The sequence below is a fragment of the Canis lupus genome, chromosome 6 (genome assembly GCF_003254725.2).
Source record: "Canis lupus dingo isolate Sandy chromosome 6, ASM325472v2, whole genome shotgun sequence".
In the NCBI taxonomy this organism is placed as follows: Eukaryota; Metazoa; Chordata; class Mammalia; order Carnivora; family Canidae; genus Canis; species Canis lupus.
The window spans coordinates 14,420,148-14,437,291 of NC_064248.1; the positions used below are offsets into that span (position 1 = coordinate 14,420,148).

At 57.7% G+C, this 17,144-nt stretch overlaps 1 protein-coding gene across 11 annotated transcripts in view; it reads left to right on the forward strand.

Annotated features, from left to right (window-relative positions):
* Positions 1-5,640, forward strand: part of IQCE (IQ motif containing E) — a 46,268-nt gene extending 40,628 nt beyond the window's left edge. For 10 of the 11 annotated variants that reach the window (XM_025416109.3, XM_025416104.3, XM_025416110.3 and 7 more), the window contains 5 exons: positions 84-194; positions 704-828; positions 1,747-1,847; positions 2,822-2,935; positions 3,748-5,640. In XM_025416109.3, coding sequence (XP_025271894.1) covers positions 84-194; positions 704-828; positions 1,747-1,847; positions 2,822-2,935; positions 3,748-3,887 — 591 coding nt within the window. In that variant the 3' untranslated portion in view covers positions 3,888-5,640. The remainder of the gene's footprint in view (positions 1-83; positions 195-703; positions 829-1,746; positions 1,848-2,821; positions 2,936-3,747) is intronic. The other variant, XM_025416106.3, reaches the window with a different exon arrangement.
* Positions 5,641-17,144: the final 11,504 nt, after the last annotated feature.

Consider the following 17,144-nt stretch of genomic DNA (forward strand, 5'->3'; position numbering starts at 1 on the left):
TTTCCCCTCCAGCACCCCATTCTCTGCACCTGCCACCTTCCAGGGAGATTAATACCCATTTCCCTCTCCTCGTTCCCCACCAGACGGCTACGGTGCTTCAGTCAGCTTTCAGGGGACACCTAGCACGGGTGAAGCTGCTATCAAGCCAGGCGTGTACTTCAGAATCCCCTGGGCCTCCCAGCCCGCCAGGCCAGGTAACCCTGGGAGCGGGACACAGCAGGGTGCTAACTGCCCTCTCTCCAGATTGCCATCTCATGCCCCATCATCCAGGGCAGCGTGGCATCTCTATGTCCGTGTCCTACCTGGCACCTTACTCTGTGTGTAGGGGGCCACACTGGGCCAGGCACCAGGACCTGTAGTGCAGGCTCAGCTGGATTTAATTCAGGGGCCACATGGCTTTGAGGTGCTCACATATTAGGTAGTGTGCCTGTCTCGCAATTAAGGCAGAAGTTTAAAAACACAATAAAGATAAGCATTTTCTGTATCTGTCCGTCCTCTGCAAAAATGACAAGACATTCATTTTAAGAATCTCTAGGATCTGAGGGTCAGGAGCCTGCTGAGCACATGGTTAGTGACGAGATAAGCCACCTGGAATGGGGCTGCACACCCACACGACTCTCTGGGGGCCTGGTAGGGGCCCTGCCACACCTGGAAGATGGGCAGAGGCTTCTAAATGGCTCTCTTCTCCACTGTGGTATCATAGCAGGACCCCCTACCACCACGTGTTCCAAGCCGTGCCATCCAGGCCCAGGATGACCCCGGGGAGGAAGAGGCCATCACCACCATCCAGTCCGTCCTCCGGGCACACTTGGCACGGGTCAGACACAGGTAAATCCAACTGGCAGGCCCCCCTCTGTTGCATGTCACTGGGAGACACCAGCCACAGCCATGGCGCAGGAAGCTGCCTATCCACCAGGCCACCCATGCACAGGCACAGGGCACGGGAGCCAGGAGATGTCACGTGATCACAAACGCGCCGTGCAGAGCTCCTCCTGCACATGCAGGTGGGGTAGCCCACCAGGTCTGCCTCTCAGGAGGGTGCCTTCCTGGAATGGCTCCCTTGTGCTGGGGAAAACCAGCAGAAGGGCATAGGCACCGTGTGATTCTGGTTCCCACCAATTTGTAGCCAGCTCTCTTGTCCTAACGCATTACCCTTTTAAAAAAATTTTTGAAAAAAAAAAATTCGACATGACCTGAGTGTTCAGGAGGGTGTGAGTGTTGTCAGGCCCTTCCCACAGCAGCTCACACTCATTCTCAATAGCCACGATCCTGCCAGACCTGCTGGAGCCCTGGATGCGGAAACTCAGACCCCATCTAGGTCGACTCGGGCAGAGCAGGATCTGCAGCAGGCAAGGGAGTGTCTGTTGAGGTGCAAGGACAAGAGGCTTGGGTTCCCGTTTCCCAGTCTACACAACAGGAAAGGCAGCCGCCCATCACTTTTCAGGCTATGCTTCCTCTCTGCCGAAGGAGAGCCAGGTGGAGCCAGGATCTCACAGTCTGGTTCCCAATGAGCTGGGGCGGCTGGGGATGCCACGCAGGTTGGGGTCTCACCAGTGCCACCAGGCACGGCAGCAAGCACTAGGGACCATGGGAGAGAAGGCGTCGACGCCTGACCTTGGCATGTGCCCGGGAGGCCGATGGCGGACGCGCTGTGCTCCGTGCCACCCACCCGTGCTGGTTCTGCCAAGGCCTTGGTGGTAGGGGCGTCTGTAAAGTCCAAGCGGCCAGCCTCTCTCTCTTCCCCAGTGCCGCCAGTCAGAGAGCCACCCCTGCAGCTTCCAGGAGGAGGAGACCCGCTCTGGCACCCGCCCGCCAGCCGCCCGCGCCACCCTGCCCTGCTTTTCCTGGTAATTTCATTTCGTCTTGGATTTCCATGCAAGGGGCAGCTGGCCCTCTGGGCTCCAAGAACAGTGTGGCCGCTGCCCCGGAAGTTCAGGGTGTGCAGGCACGTGCGGGGGCTTGTCCCAGGGCGACCACTCAGGCACAGAGTATGGCTGTCAGCAGGGAGGTGCCCCCAGCTTCGGCCCTCATCCCCCAGGCTGCTGGGAAAGGCGAGCCCACAGGAGGCAGCCCTGGTGCCAGTTGTAGCAGCTTCCAGGAACCAACGGGCCACACAGTTGGAGCTTCGTGGCTCATGTGTCTTTGGTTTTTATTCTTGGCTCTAACTGGAACTGTGTGGTTTCCCTCCCTTAGGCCAGCGCCTTTCCTATTTGTTAGTTTTGAGCAAAGCTTTGCTTGTATTTGCTTCTCTGCCTCATTACGGTCCAAAAGCTGCAGAAATCCCTGGACCTGGCAGGACTGCTATACCCCAGCTACGAGGCCCAGTCCCTGCTCTGCCCAGTGGCTGACGTGGGGTCCTGGGCTAGGGCCTGCGGCCTCATGTGTGAGATAGAGCCCAATGTGAGCGGCCTGAGCATTTTCTTCAGGTCTTGGGATTCTGATGGCCCCTCACACTGGTTGGGGAGCCTCTCTTGCTGCCAGCTCCTGCTCCCAGTGATGCTGGAGATGAGCGGGAGGGGAGTGCGTGAGATCTGATGCTGTCTTTAGACCAAGAAACACAGTCTTGAGGTCTCATTTGTGAGGGCAGCATGCTGTCACCACGCGGCGCTATTGTGGAGCATGTGCACTGGAGGATTTTTCCGTGCTGCGCCCTTGGGTCGCACAGATGGAATCCGAGAAGGACAGGGCAAATTGCAAAAGGAAGCAGTTTTTCCAAACCAAAGCCCTCGGGGTAGAAAGACAGGTGGAGGTGACGAGCCCTGCCTGTGTTGGCTGTTGGCTTTGCGCACCGCAGGTGCTTTGAGTGTGCGTGTTGTTTCAGGCCAGGAGGACAGTGACATGAGCAGCGGGGAGACTGTGGAGGGGCCGGCAGCAGAGGATGAAGTGCTGGGGCCGTGGGGGCCAAGGAAGCCAGCCTCCCTGCAGCCCTGCTCTGGTGAGTGTGGGAGGCTGGGTCTGGGCCCTGGAGGATCTCCTGCATGAGCTGAGGGTTTCACGCCATGTCTGACCCGAAGATCCCCACTCAACTTTCACCCTGTCAGAGCTTGTGAACTGTGAATTGTGAACTGTGGTATTCGGCCGCCATATGACTGCGCATCCTCCACCGGTTGGAGCATAGCCCTGTGTGGGGCCAGTTGCCCACCCACCCCCTGCCCTCGCCTCCCCCGCCCTCCACCAAGCTGGCTCTCCGGGTGCAGGCAGTCATCAGGGGTGCCCCTTCCGGCGTGGACTGAGGATTTGGGAAATTGGCTGTGTGTGTAGAAAGCAGGGGAGGGTAGGCTGGAAGGCTCGCAGGACTCACTGGGCACCTCCTGGTCCTGCCTGCCTCCCCTGCCCAAGGGCCCATGTCATGAGGAAGGTGGCTGTTACCCATGCAGGTGGTCCCCAGCCCCACCTGCACTCGGGTCGCAGCCCCACCCAGGCCCCAGACTCAGGGTGCCACCATGAAGTGGTCCTCAGAAACCCCCGCCCACGCTCAAGCTTGCTCACTGCTGGCCAGCCATCACCTTTTACAGGAGTTGGCCTTTTGGAAATGGCCAGAATGTTCCGAGCTGAGCTTGGAGGCTGAGGTGGCTTTGTGGCTGCTGTGACACTGATTCTGAAGGCCTGTCCCACCTTCACTGCTTTGGGTGTGACCTTGGGCGTCCTGGCAGGAGCAGGTCCGATGCAAGGTGTTGGAGAGCAGCAGCCCAAGGCACACTCCAGCCCTAAGCAGCTTGGGTGACGACCCCCTCTGGTTCCTTGCAGGGCCGTTCTCTCCCTTAGGACTGCAACAGCAACCACAGCCCATGGGGCCTCCACAAGTGGATGACAGCAGCTCGGAGGATTCAGACGAGATTGTCGTTGCTCCAGCTCTGCCCACAAGGAAGATGGCCTCCCTGCCCTAGGCCCTGGCCCTGGGCCCTCACACGGTGCTGGCTCTGCCGGGGAGCTCAGGGTTCGTAGGACGAGGCGTGTTCCGGGGGACATAGTGACCAGAATTGGAAAGCAATTTATCTCGTTAAGAGAGAACTACCTACTCCACAGCTCAGCGCTCTCTTCTTTGGCTTTTCTCTTTGGTTTGGTTTTGTCACTTGTCTGGTTGTCTGTGTAGGAATCCTGAAGCCTCTCCTTAATCTCTGGGAAGGGCCAGCTGGGCTGGTTTTCAGGGTCAGATGGACAATGCCTGTGCCTGGAATGGGGTCCACCAGGAGCCCTGCAAACACATGCTCTGGGGAGCAGCTTCCTGGCCACCTTTGGCCTTGAGCTGGGAAGAGCTGCTCTGTCTGGAGCTGCTCTGTCTGGAGCTGGGCCGCCAGCACCTCCTTCTCCCCACCATGTGCTCCCACCTCTGCCCAGTAAGTAGGCCAAGCTGGACACGCCAGGGCCGCACCTTCTGGAAGAGAGAGATGTGACAGGCTTGTTTGGGGCAGGCTCTCCCCAACCCATGACAGGACACGAAGACGTCAAGGCCCCAAGATGGGCTCGGGCTCTTCAGGCTGCTCCTTTCTGCGCCTCTCCAAGCAGAACTCTCCTCTTCATTGTCCCCCACCCCCGGATGTGCCCAGGAAGGAGTCTGGATGGATCTTTGTCACTGTGTAGATTGAGCCTTAAAAGATACCAAACTGTAATCAAGAAGTAGCATCGACCTGCAGGGTCAAGCTGCCCCTGGCCCCAAAGAAAGAGTAGTGGGGAGCCCGCAGCCCAGCCTCTACTGCACAGAGCTCCACTCAGAAGCCCAGTCTCGCCCTTCATGAGATTAGCCCTTGCTGATGGTAACAGGGAGACCTTCAGGCCTGGGTGGGATTCCGAGGGCCTCTAGAGCCCCACGTCTCCGGGTCCCAGAGCTGATGCTAGAAAGCTCACCCTGGCTGGGACAGAGTGCCTACTGGAGCCCTTCTGAGGTCACTCTTGAGGAGCACGAGGTTCTGCTTGGGGAAAGTCGTGGGCCCTCCTCCCTGTGGTCAGGAAGCTTCTGCTCCAGCACCAGCAGGACACGTGGCAGGAGGCGCTCTGCATCCCCCGCCCCTGGGCAGTGAGGTCCCCCAGCCCAGCACATCCATCCCAAGTCACCTGGGCCCACCCTGTTAGGTTCTGCTCATACAGTGGGTTGAGAAGAATTCAGCCAGGAGGCTTGGCTAGTTTAGTCTCTTCTCTTTGCCTGGTCTGTGGGCTGTCAGGTCAATTCTCTTTTCTCTTTATTTTCCCACTGGACTGATTGGTAACTTGACTGAATTCCTTGCTGGCCCTGACTTGGGTCATTCATGGGGTCTGTTCCACGGTGACCGGACCACCGTTCTCTGGGCGCCGGGTTCAGAGCTCAGGGTCTGTAGGGGCCGGGTGCGCACCCGAGGGCGAGGAAGGCTGGGCCCATAGGCCTGTGAGCTCGGATGCGGTTCCTCCCGCCCCTCCCACAAAACACGGGCATTTCTGCCAACTCTTCACTCTGAGGAGCGGGCTCAGGTCGTAGGGATGTCCCTGCCTCGGGCCTGGACAAGGCCTGCCCGGGAGAAAGGGGCAATTCCGCACAGCATCCGGGTTGGCTTGTGCGCCGCGACCAGAGGGCAGGATCAGCCCCCGGGAACTGTAAATATGTACACTGGTCTGTCCGTGCACCTCTGGTGTAGCATTGTTGATCTATTAAAAGCAAACAGTCTGGAAGCTGCCTCGGTCACTGACGCACCTCCAGGCCATGATTTCAGCCAACATCCATCACGCACACCCTCTGAGGGACAGCCCACCCCACAGCTCTGTGACCTTGCGGGCCCTGTGGAGAACCCCAGGTCCCCACGTGCTTACAGCGCCCGAGCATGGCAGCTGGGGTGGGGGTGGGGTTCCCAGGGCTGCAGAGCAGCCCAAGACAGGGTGGGAGAGGGGCCTCACCTAGGGGCCAGTCCCAGCATGGGGCCTTAGGGCAGCTAGGCTGATGCCTGGGAGACAGAGAAGGGAAAAGGACCCAGCAGGAAGGCATAGAGCACCCCAAAGGCCCAGGTCCCTGCCCTCCAGAGGGGAAGTCCAGGAGCATGTACAACTCACTTTGCCCTAGCTATCACCACAGCTCCTGTGCACCTGCTGGAGCCCACCCTCTCGAAGCACTGCTGTCCAGGGGCCCCAGGGATGCCCCCCAGGATGCATGCAGGCTGACCTGGGCTGGCCATCCAGATGCTGTTCCTTTCTCTCGGGAAAGACTATTCTGTCGCTTTTCTGAAGGAGCCAAGTGATGACAAACGAGTCCAGGCCATGCCATGGCCTCTGCAGCCCTTGGTTCTCTCCCAGCAGGCAAGAGCTCAGGAGAAAGGGCAGCGGGGGCAGGAGCTGGTGGGAAGACCATGGGGCAGGACCAGAAGCTACTCAGACACCCACCGGGCCAAGTGGTGGGTCACTTTCCTGGGCCTCCAGCCCTTTGCCTGGGTGGCTGCACTGGCTCAGGCACTGAGGACCAGCAGGAAGGAGGGGGCCCCCGCCGCCAACCCACCCCCTTCTCTCTCCTGGCCCACTGCATTCCCCCAAATTCTTCTTTAGGAGCAGGGAAGGAATGATTGTCAGGAATCCCACTATCCAGTGACATAAGGGAGCCCATCTCTGGGGAATACACTTCCCAGGAGTTTGCTGCACAGAGCAAGGTATCCCATGACTTGGTTCACATGTGGCTGTTTGCCGGGCCCTCGGGTCCCTTGGGATCTGCCTGAAGTCCTCTGGGGACTTGTTGGCTGGCTCTAGCGCTTGCCCAAGCCCACCTCGTGCCCCATCACTATGCGTCTCTTTAACCAATAGCTCATTGGGAAGGCTTCTTGCTTTGTCGGGGAGCTGCTTGGGCCTGATGGAGTCCATGACAGCGGAGGGCAGGGCCCCTCAGACACCCTCCCCAGCCTTGAGCCCACCTCCATGGGTCCTTCCAAGAGCCTGAGGTCCACCAGCACAGGCGCAGCCTCCAGGGTTGGGGGGATAGCTCCAGCCTCGGCCCCGGCCAGCAGGTGTAGACAAACACATGGTACGCAAGTATGCATACAGATACACACCTCACCAACACACATAACCTCCCCGTTCCTGCCACTGGCTCTGGGCTCCCAGGAGTCACTGGTCTGGTGCCCAGTCTGGCCCGCAAGGACCGTGTGGCCTCTTTACCACTCGTGACTGCAAGTTACCCCCAGGCCCTTGGCCAAGATGACTTTAAAAGTGAGATTCTTCAAAAGTCACCAGGGAATATGGAAAAAAAAAATGTCAGACTCCGAATCCCTGGCTCCCAGCGCTGCTACTGGGCTGGGAACATGAATGAGGAGGAGGAACCGGCCCAGGTTGCTGGCGTGGGTGCCAGCGGATGGCCTTTGGCCAGCACCTTCCATTAACATGCTGGGAACCCAGCCGGGGCCGTTACAGCCCCGAGGGGCGGCCCCATTAACCAGAGCCTGCCTAAGGAGCCTGTGGGACGTTTCCATGGAGTCCTTTCTGAAGAGAGAGAGGGGTGCCCCGAGCTGTTCGTTAATTAAGCCCCAGAACTGCCAGGGATTCAAAGGAGAGGGTCCAATGTGTGCCAAGGCCCCAGGGCTTTCATTCAGGAGCCCAGCCTGGCCGCTTCTTCCTCAGCCCTCCCCTTCCTGGTTGCAGGGGGTGGGGAGGGAGGGGGTTGCTGGGGTCGGGGGCCCCAGAGTGGCTGTCCCTGCTGACGGCCTCACCCCGCCATCCGCCATCCGCCTGGACTGCCTTTCCCCAGCTCAGCGCCAGGGCCGGCCCCCTCAGCAGCACTGACGGGGTGGCTGCTGCCCCATGTCTCATCTCAGTTTCCACCCTGCCCAGCCCCCGGGCTCTACCAGCCCCGTCCCCTGCCTGCCTGCCGGGCACGGGCAACCCCAGGGCCCTGTCCCTAACACGGGACTCCCCGGAGATTGAGATGAATGTCTGCACCTACGTGTCTCAGATGCCTCAAACTCAGCTTGGCCCAGCTTTGACTGACCTTCGCCCCGTAACCCGCGCCCTGCCCCTCGATGCCGTCTCCATGACAACATCACAGGCCTCTGGGTTTCCTGAGCCAGAAACCTGGCCATCACCCCTGTCTCCCAACATGCTCCTCACCCTACACTCGGTCACCAGGCCCCGGGCTCCTGCCCGGAGCCCCACTCTGCTGCCACATCTGAGCAAGGCCACCAGCCATCCCCACGGAACGGGCCACACCGCCCCTCACACAAACACCCGTGGACAGACACATGCCGATGGACATGGGCATGCGCACACACGTATGCACACGCAAACACGCATACAAACACGCACCACAAACACACACATGAATATGCAAAAACTCACAAACACATACACACGCTATAAACTCAGGCAGTGCTGAACTATATGGGGCACCTCTGTTGTTCCAAGGAGAAGACCACACAAAAGGGGAATGTGTGACCAATGTGCAAACAGTCACTTTTGAAAGATGTGGATGAAGTTGTCCAACGCCAGCTTGTCTGTAAGTAGTGCGTTCTTGGGTCCTACGGACGTATTTACAACCACTTATGAAATAAGCCACTCGTGGGTTTGGCCAGCTCACACCGGCATCTACACCACGCCATGTGAGTCACCTGACACAGTTTCCAATGCACGTCGTCCTCACTTTGCCCATGCTGTCCGATCATCAGCCATGTAAAGATCCGTAAGGAAACCTTGGCCTCTGGAAACACTTCTACCCAAGCATTGAGGACAGGCGTGAGGACGTGAGGACGTCTGTGTCCCGGTGTGCTGGCTCCTGCCAGGCCGCGGGTGCTCGTCTCTCACAGTGTAATCACAGCTGTGTGCGCCAAGAGATTTTCCAAAGGCCAGGGCCACAGGGGACACCCAGCATTTGAGACATGAGGCTCTCCTGCTACGATGGTGACAGTTTTAGCTGGCTCTGTCGGAAGGCCCCCCGGCTCTGGCTCTCAGGAGCCAGGCTGCCGTGTTGAGAGCCCCGCAGGACTAGATGCTGGGTAAGCACTTAAGCCCAAGGCGGGGTCCTCATTCCCCAAAGATGTGTTTCAGGGGGAAATCCTCCTCTTACATTTGGACCATCCTGGAACGAACCCGCCCACTGTCCCCGTGCCCTGACACCCCCAACCTCCGCCTTGTGCACCTCTGCCTCCTGCCCGCTGGCTCTCAGACCACTTCCCTCACATCTAACACATTATTGCAAAAGCTAGAAAAGCCTCGAGCTGCCACACAGGGTCCACGGTCCTTCTGCGCAGAGATAACCGCCGTTGGCATTGGGTAAATATCACCGCGTCCATGCCTCCCTGCATTTGTATACGGAGGGCAGGGTAGATGGACCGGACGGAAGGAAGGAAGGCAGGTAGGTAAATGCCACGTAGACATAAGTTTACAATAGGCTAGAAAGAGACGGATATGTGCTGGTTTGGTTTTTAAATACCACCTTTAATGTTACTTGAATTCAACAGAGGAAAGGAGCCTGAGGGACCGTCTGATCGCCGGGCTCACGCTGGGCATTGGGTCCCGTGCTCCAGGCACCGGAGCCAGGGTCTCCCGGTCTCTCCTGACGCTTGCTGACGACCTGGGTCGCCGTCCTCCACGGGCTGTGCGGGCTGTATCCTCCGTCCCTTCTGCCGCGCTGCGGGGTGGCTTCTGCTTCCAGGGATGCTCCTTGTCCTACTCGCTGGGACGAAGGGCGTGGTGCAGCCGTGGTTGCTCTGGGCGGCCCCCCTGAGCGGCAGCGCAGGGCCGAGGCTGCCCTCAGGCTCACCCCACATCCCAGGCAGCTTCTCTGCCCAGAGGCACTTGGTCGGCTTCCGACTGGCCCCCAGCAGGACACGTGGCGCTCTGAAAAAGCGCATCCTGCAGCTGGGGGGTGGGGAGGTGTCTCAGGGCATTCTGGAACATTCTGAACCATGTCTCTTGCCCACCCATCCACCCCTGCAGTGAGTTCTTTGGAAATCAGGAGAGGTCCTGACAAAGTCTCTCAGAATTCTGTGGACTCTGCTGCCTTCCTTCTTTGCTTCTGGAGGCCTGAGGTAGAGGTATGATCTGCATGTATGCTTCTGGAATCTTCTACATTTCTGTTTGCTACTTGATTGCATTCCCGTCCTTATGTGGTTACTGCTGATGGAATCTTGACTTCTCTCTCCTGTGTCGACTCTTTCCTATTCCTGCTGGGGACTGAGAGGAGGCTCTCTGCTCCAGCCTCAGATGCCCACCTTCACCCCGAAGCCCATGGAAGTTTAGACCTCCCAGCGACAGGTGACACCGCTGACCACCCTTTCCCTCAGTTGCCACAAAACCCACACCCCTGTGCCGCAGACCACTGCCACCCACCGGTGTCCTCCGCTCCTGCGAGCTCACAGGTGCCATGGCCTCCGTCGTCTGTGCTGCGTGGATGATGGCACATGTGCCTCTGCAGCCGGGGATGGTCTGCTCACCCCAGTCCTGGCTGCCCAGCCATCCCCTCCTCATTGCCTTGGGGATGTTCCAAGACCTCCACCTCAACTTGTCCAAAATTACACTCACCAACCTCATGCCCACCAGGATGGCTATGGCAGTAAAATCACACACAAAGTCATGAGATAGACTCACATAATGTAACATAAAATCACACAATGTCACAGGTGCTGGGGAGGATGCGGAGGAGTCAGCACCCTTGCCCAATCACTGTCGGTGGGAATGGAAGACGGGTCAGCCGCTCTGGGAAACAGTCTGGCAGCTCCTCAGAAAAGGAAACAGAATCAGCACGGGCCCCAGCCAGGAATATGCCCCCAAAGAACTCCAATCGGGGACTCAAAGAGGGATTCGCACACCCACGTCCACAGCAGCAGTGCTCCCTGGAGTCAGACGGTAACTGTCCACTGTCAGAGGAACAAACAAGATGCCGTCCACACACACAGGGGATCATTCCACAGCCTTGAAGAGGAAGGAAGCATGGACCCTTGCTACCCAGTGCTGAACTGGAGGACAGGACCTGGGGCTCATTGAAATGAGGTGGTCATGGGGCACCTGGGTGGCTCAGTGTTTGAGCATCTGCCTTCGACCCAGGGCATGATCCCAGGGTCCTGGGATGAAGTCCCACATCGGGATCCCCATGGGGAGCCTGCTTCTCCCTCTGCCTATGTCTCTGCCTCTCTCTCTGTATGTATCTCTCATGAATAAATAAGTAAAATCTTAGAAAAGAAAGAAAGAAAGAGAGAGAGAGAGAGAGAGAGGGAGGGAGGGAGGGAGGAAGGAAGGAAGGAAGGAAGGAAGGAAGGAAGGAAGGAAGGAAGGAAGGAAGGAAGGGAGAAAGGGAGAAAGGAAGAAAGGAAGAAAGGAAGAAAGAAAGAAAGAAAGAAAGAAAGAAAGAAAGAAAGAAAGAAAGAAAGAAAGAAAGAAAGAAAGAAAGAAACGAGGCTGTCACAAAAAGACTAACACTGCTTGAGTCCACTTGTACAAGGTCCCTGGAGTTGTGAAACCCTCAGAGACAGCAGATGGTGGTGCCCAGGCTGAGGTGGGCATGGGGGTCCATGCATGATGGGGTCGGCGTCTCAGTGTGGGTGGTTGGAACATTCTGGATCCAGATGGGGTGGGTGTGCAATAGTGTGAGTGTGCCCCTGAACTGGATGCTGGAAATTGGTGAAAATGGTAAATACTATGTTATATATACTTTACCCTAATTAAAAAATCCCTCTAAGTGACTTGATTCTCTCCTCCCATCAGGCACAGCCTCAGAGGACCCCTCCTCCACCCGTCACCAAGCACACAGGCCAGAAGCCTGGAGGGGGTGCTACACGGGCCTCTCCCTCTCCTTCATTACCGTCCCCAATGTGTCGACACAATCTCCCATCGCCTTCACCTCCTAAAGCTGGCCCCCATGTGTCCACTCCTCTTCGTGTCCATCCCTGCCCATGACAGCCCAAACCAGCACCCCAGCCTTGCCTGCATGGCCCTGCCCCTTCATCCTGTGGGCCTGGACTCGCTTTGGCCAGGCCCCATCTGCTGTCAACCACAGCCAAGTCGGGGCCGCCAGGAGCAAGTGGGAGGGAGAAGCACTGGGCAAGTGGCTTTGGTCTAGGAGAGCCCTGGAGACACCCACCCCACAGGGCAGTGTCACAAAGCCCCTGGGAGCCTCCCGTGCCCTGACACCACCACCACCTCCTCGGCCCCTCCTCCCCGGTCTCGGGCAGTCACTCATGCTGAGGGCCTGGGATTCCCCCTGTAGCACTTGGCGAGTTCTACTCTGTCATTTAATGACAAGATCATTTGATGCTTGTCTGACATTCCCATCAGACTCCCTACCTTCCATACTGGGTTTGTGATGCCTGTTGCTGGTCCCAAGACCTAGCACAGCACCTGGTACATAGTAGGTGCTCAATAACTGCAGAACAAACGCACAAAGGGCTTCACGGCTGCTTCTTCCAGCAGAGCTCTTCAAGTGTCTGTCTGTCCCATTGAGGACTACAAGCTCCCTGAAGAAAGCAGGCATTCACCTGTATACTGAGCAGACACAGAAGGTGCCTAATGCATGCTGAACAAACCATTCTACCTCCCAATAGGACCTCAAAGGCAGCCTTGGCTCTCTCTTCTTGCTCCCCACACCCCACCAAGTTTCCATAGAGCCCTCAGAATCTGAGCCCTCCCCTCCATGCTTGCATTTGTTAGGTTTAGATCTGGCTGGAGAATCACAGTAAACCTAAAATCACAGTAACCCCAAACACATTAGAAGTTTCCAAAGGCCCCAGAGAAACAGTGCAGGTAAGATAGGGTGGCTGCACAATTTTCAAAGACCCATACTCTTGTTGCTTCACTCTCCGGAACACAAGGCTTCATGGCCCAAAGTGGCTGCTTGGACGCCAGCCTTGACACACACACTTGCCAACAGAAAGGAAGGAGAAAGGAGGTGTCCCCTCACACTTCTATTGATGTCCCCTTGGTCAGAAGATAGTTACTTGCATATCCGGCTGCCCAGGAGCTTGGAAAATGTTGTCTTTATTCTAACTGGCCATAGACACAAAAAAACAGGAGGTTCTGTTACTAAGGAAGAAGGGGAGGTAAGATCCAGTGAGGTGGCTGGCACTCTCCTCCCTGTTCCTCATCTCCCTCCTGGCACCGTGATTCTAGAGTCAGGCCCTTGGGTCCACCCTCCCCACACTGCCCTGTGTTCCTTTGTTGAAAACCAGTGTAAGCGCACACCTTCTCTCCCCAACAGACTCATTGAGGTTCCACGTGGCAGCTTGGACTCCCTCCATGTCCCAGCTTGGCACAGCTCCCGGCTCCTGGCCCTGACCCCTGCCCTCCCTTTCAGGCACACACAGCAACACCCCCTCCAGCTGACCCTCTTGCACAAGCTGTTTCCTGCCAGCAGCCTCCTGTCCCCCAGGCCAGCCCAAGTGGCCTGCCGGGAAGGTCTCTGGATCAGCCCCTCCTCTCACACTTCCTTTGCCCACTCTACTATTTGCTACATGTTTTGCCGTGTGCCCGGCACAGAGGGAGTAAGCTCTGTGCCCCTTCGAGTACCAGGGTGTATTTCATCTGTTTGCAAGCCTGTCAACTGGGCGGAGCGCCACGCAGACTGCAGTGAATTCCTGCATCCAGCAAATATGTACCTGCCAGGGCGCCAGGCGCCCAGTGGGCAGAACTCTGGTAGCGCCTTCCCTACCAGGGTGGCGAGAGTCCAGGCGCCAGAGGCCTAGGGGCACAGAGTACAGAGCAAGCAGTGGCCAGGGGGCCCAGGGGAGGGAATGAGGGGTGGGGCTGTGTGGGTGGGGGTCCTCACCCTGGAACTGGAATTGGCTCCAAGGTGCCTGGGGCTGGTGGGCCAGGGTGGAAGCAGAGGCTGCAGGGGGGCTTCAGCCCTGGGAACCTTGGGAGCAGGGAAGGGCTGCTGGCAGCAGAATGACAAGCTCTGATTTGTATTTCAGGAGGTGAAGGACCCGCTGGCAGCTGGGAGGGCACACAATGGCTCAGGGGCTGGTGAGGAAGCCTGTCAATGCTGCTTGCCACCCCCCTCCAGTGCCCACTGGAGCCCAGTGAAGCCAGCCCCTCCCAGCCACCCCTGCAAAGAGAGAGAGGAGAGCACTCAGAGCATCCCGGGGTGGGGGATATGGGGACACCCCACCAGACAGGCAGCACATTTCCAGCACACTCCATCCTCAGTGATCTCGATGCATTCCCGGGGCCCTGATGGAGATAGTAGAGGCAGGCAGGAAGGTGAGCACTGTGGGGCCTCCCACTTGCCCACCTCTCCCCACCCATGCTGCAAAGCCAGCTGGGGTATCTGAGGAGGAAAGGGGTCCTGTGCCTGCAGACAAAAGAATCCAGGCCAAGAGTTCCAGCCAGACCACCCTGACCAGTGACCTGGGGTGACCCGAACGGACCTCAGCTTCCCCATCTGTAAACGAGGGAGTGACAGGGGCCACGTTGTCTGTGGGTGGCTGTGAGCAGGTGGCTGGAGCGGGCCTATGCCAGCCAGGGCACCTCCCAGAGATCATGAGGGTGTCCATTCCAGGACAAGCACGGAGCACCCATCAAGGGCCATGGTGACATCATCATCATAGCCTTGGTTCCGGAAGCCTCCACCTTGCCCCTCTCCTGACCCTTGCCGCCCTGCACCTCCGAGAGAGATAGGGAGGATGAGGGCGGCAGGGGAGTGGCACAGTCAGCGTCCCTCATGCAGACAGGGGTGGTAAGGACAAGCTCAGGCAGGGAGCACGGCCCTGTCTGCCCCATGTGCCCAGTGACCTGGGGGAGGTGCTTCCTCTAACAGCCCTGGGTGGGCTGATATTTCCTTCTGGACCAAGGGGAGCAGGAGGTCTCCACAGCGTCCCAGAAGACGCAGCCCACCCTGGGGAGGGAAACCTGGCTCACCCCGACTCCCTGGGCCCCACCCTGACCAGCAAAGCCATGTGTGAGGGAACGAGGCCAATATGAGCCCCTGTGGACTCTGGGTCCCCAGGGTGCTGACGTGGGCAGGGCCATAGCAGTGGTGGGGTGAATGACAGGCCCCCAAGGGCACTTGGGTGCATCATGTGGGACAACAACTTACAGTGATGGAAGGAAGCTGGGTTTCGGCTGTGAACATCCCCTTTCTAGTGTAATCCTGGCACCCACCCAGGGAGGGAGGCAAGATTGTCCTCCTTTTACAGACGGGGGGACTGCTATTGGAAGGCTGCCCGACCCAGGGGGCTCAGCTCTTGGAAGGGGAACAGTGTCAGCAGACAGCCCAAGCCTGGGAGCAGCTGGCAGGGCTCCGGAGGAGGAGGGGAGAGCCTATCTCTCCCACGGCCCCAGGCCAGGGGCCCCGATCCCTCCCCATGCTGCTGGCCTGCTTCCGAGGTCCCAGGAAGACATCTTCTCTCCCCCCAGCAAGGGGACCCTGTGATTGGCAGCCCATCCTTCCAATGGCTGCCTGGCCAGCCTTTGTTACCAGCTAGAAGCCAGAGTCCCCTTCCCACTGCTCCTGGAGACGGTCATGAGCCGCCAGGAGGAGACAACAAGTCCTTCAGCTTCAAAGACCCTCTTGTGCCTCCTCTGTGCCTGCCAGGGAGGAAGAGGATGTACTCTCATGGCCATTGAGAGCACCAGAACTTTAAGCAATCCATTCCCCTTTTGGAAGTCCACACAGTCAAGATTGCTGTAGTCACAACCCTGAGTCTACACTTCCCTGTGTCCATGTCTTGTTCTGTCCTGCCTGTTGTCTCTGGGCTTGGCTATGACCGGCTTTGGCCAATGGAGCATTATTAACCAGGACATGAGCAGACAAGCGCTCATGCTTCAGGGCTTGTGCTCTCCAGCCTCCCAAGACACCAAGGAAGAAGCCCGACATGGCTGGCAGGAACCACATGGCCCACAGGGTCAGCACCAATGACCAGCCACCAGTGAGAGCATCTGAGACCATCCAGCACCGGTGGAGCTGCCCCATGACCACAGGGTGACAGCAGCCCAAGAGTCACCCAGCTGCACCCAAGCAGCTGAACCCCGGAGTCATGAACGAATAGGGCAGTCGTTGTTTTAAACCAGCAAGTTCTGAGGTGGTTCATTATGCAGCAATAAATAAGTCCTACACTGGCCTTTTCAAAATACATGACTTGGTGGTCTACACTGCAGAGAGGTTTAGATGAAAAAATTTGAGAGACAGGGGTTTACATCTTGTATGTGTAACTAATTCTCTGAGCCCTTTTTTCTCCTCCTAACACGAGTGGTCACCCATCTCGTGCACGGTTGAGCAAGATCGGAGTGTGACAGGGAAGTTGCCTGAGAGTCTGAGGGCATTGTCCCTGAGATTGTCTCATTGCTCACTCCACCTGCCATAAGTCTGGAGAGCTCTCCAAACCACACTGAGATTTGAGAATTCACTAGGACTCATTCATGGATGTCGTGAAAGCAAGATAAACCCCCCAAAACAGTTCATTACCACGAAGGCTTAAAACCAGCCAAAGTTAGTGCTGCAAGACGGCTTCCCAGGAGGTGTTCACAGGAGACATTTCTGTTGCCCTCAGGGTGGGTGACCCTCCGGCAGTGACATATGAGCAAATGCATGGAGTGTAGCCAGCCAGGGGGCCCCACCCCAGCCCCGCCCTGCTGTCCAGGGTTTGTGTTTGGGTTCTGTGACATAGGCACGACTAATTGATTCATTCATTCATTCATTGCCCACGTGGTTACCAAGTCGGCTGATGCTGTGGGACCCCGAAGCCCCCATCCTAAATCATCTGGCTGGTCTTGTCTTCTCTTTTTTTTTAGATTTTATTTATTTATTCATTCATGAGAGACACACAGAGAGAGAGGCAGAAACACAGGCAGAGAGAGAAGCAGGCTCCATGCAGGGAGCCCAATGTGAGACTCAATCCCATAACCCTGGGATCACACCCTGAGCTGAAGGCAGATGCTGAACCACTGAGCCAGCCACCCAAGCATCCTGCATCCCATGCAGCTGGTCTTCTAATGGGGCCAGTCCCCACCCTAAATGAAGACACAGTTACAGTCTTGACGTAGATCTCCCCAAAGCTGAAGGCAAAGGCTGGACCTCAGTTTGGACCAGGACAAGGTGTGCACTACCCAGGGGCCCCAAGGCGTCTCCAGCTTCCTGGCTTGGGACTCGGGGTGAGCAGCTTCAAGTCCTGGGCCTTAGTATCCTTGTCTGTAAAATGAGGGAGCAATGGTTCTCTTGCAGGCTGTGAAGATGAGCCATCCGGCTTGGGGCTGGTGTCCGTGCTATGTGCAGTGCACAG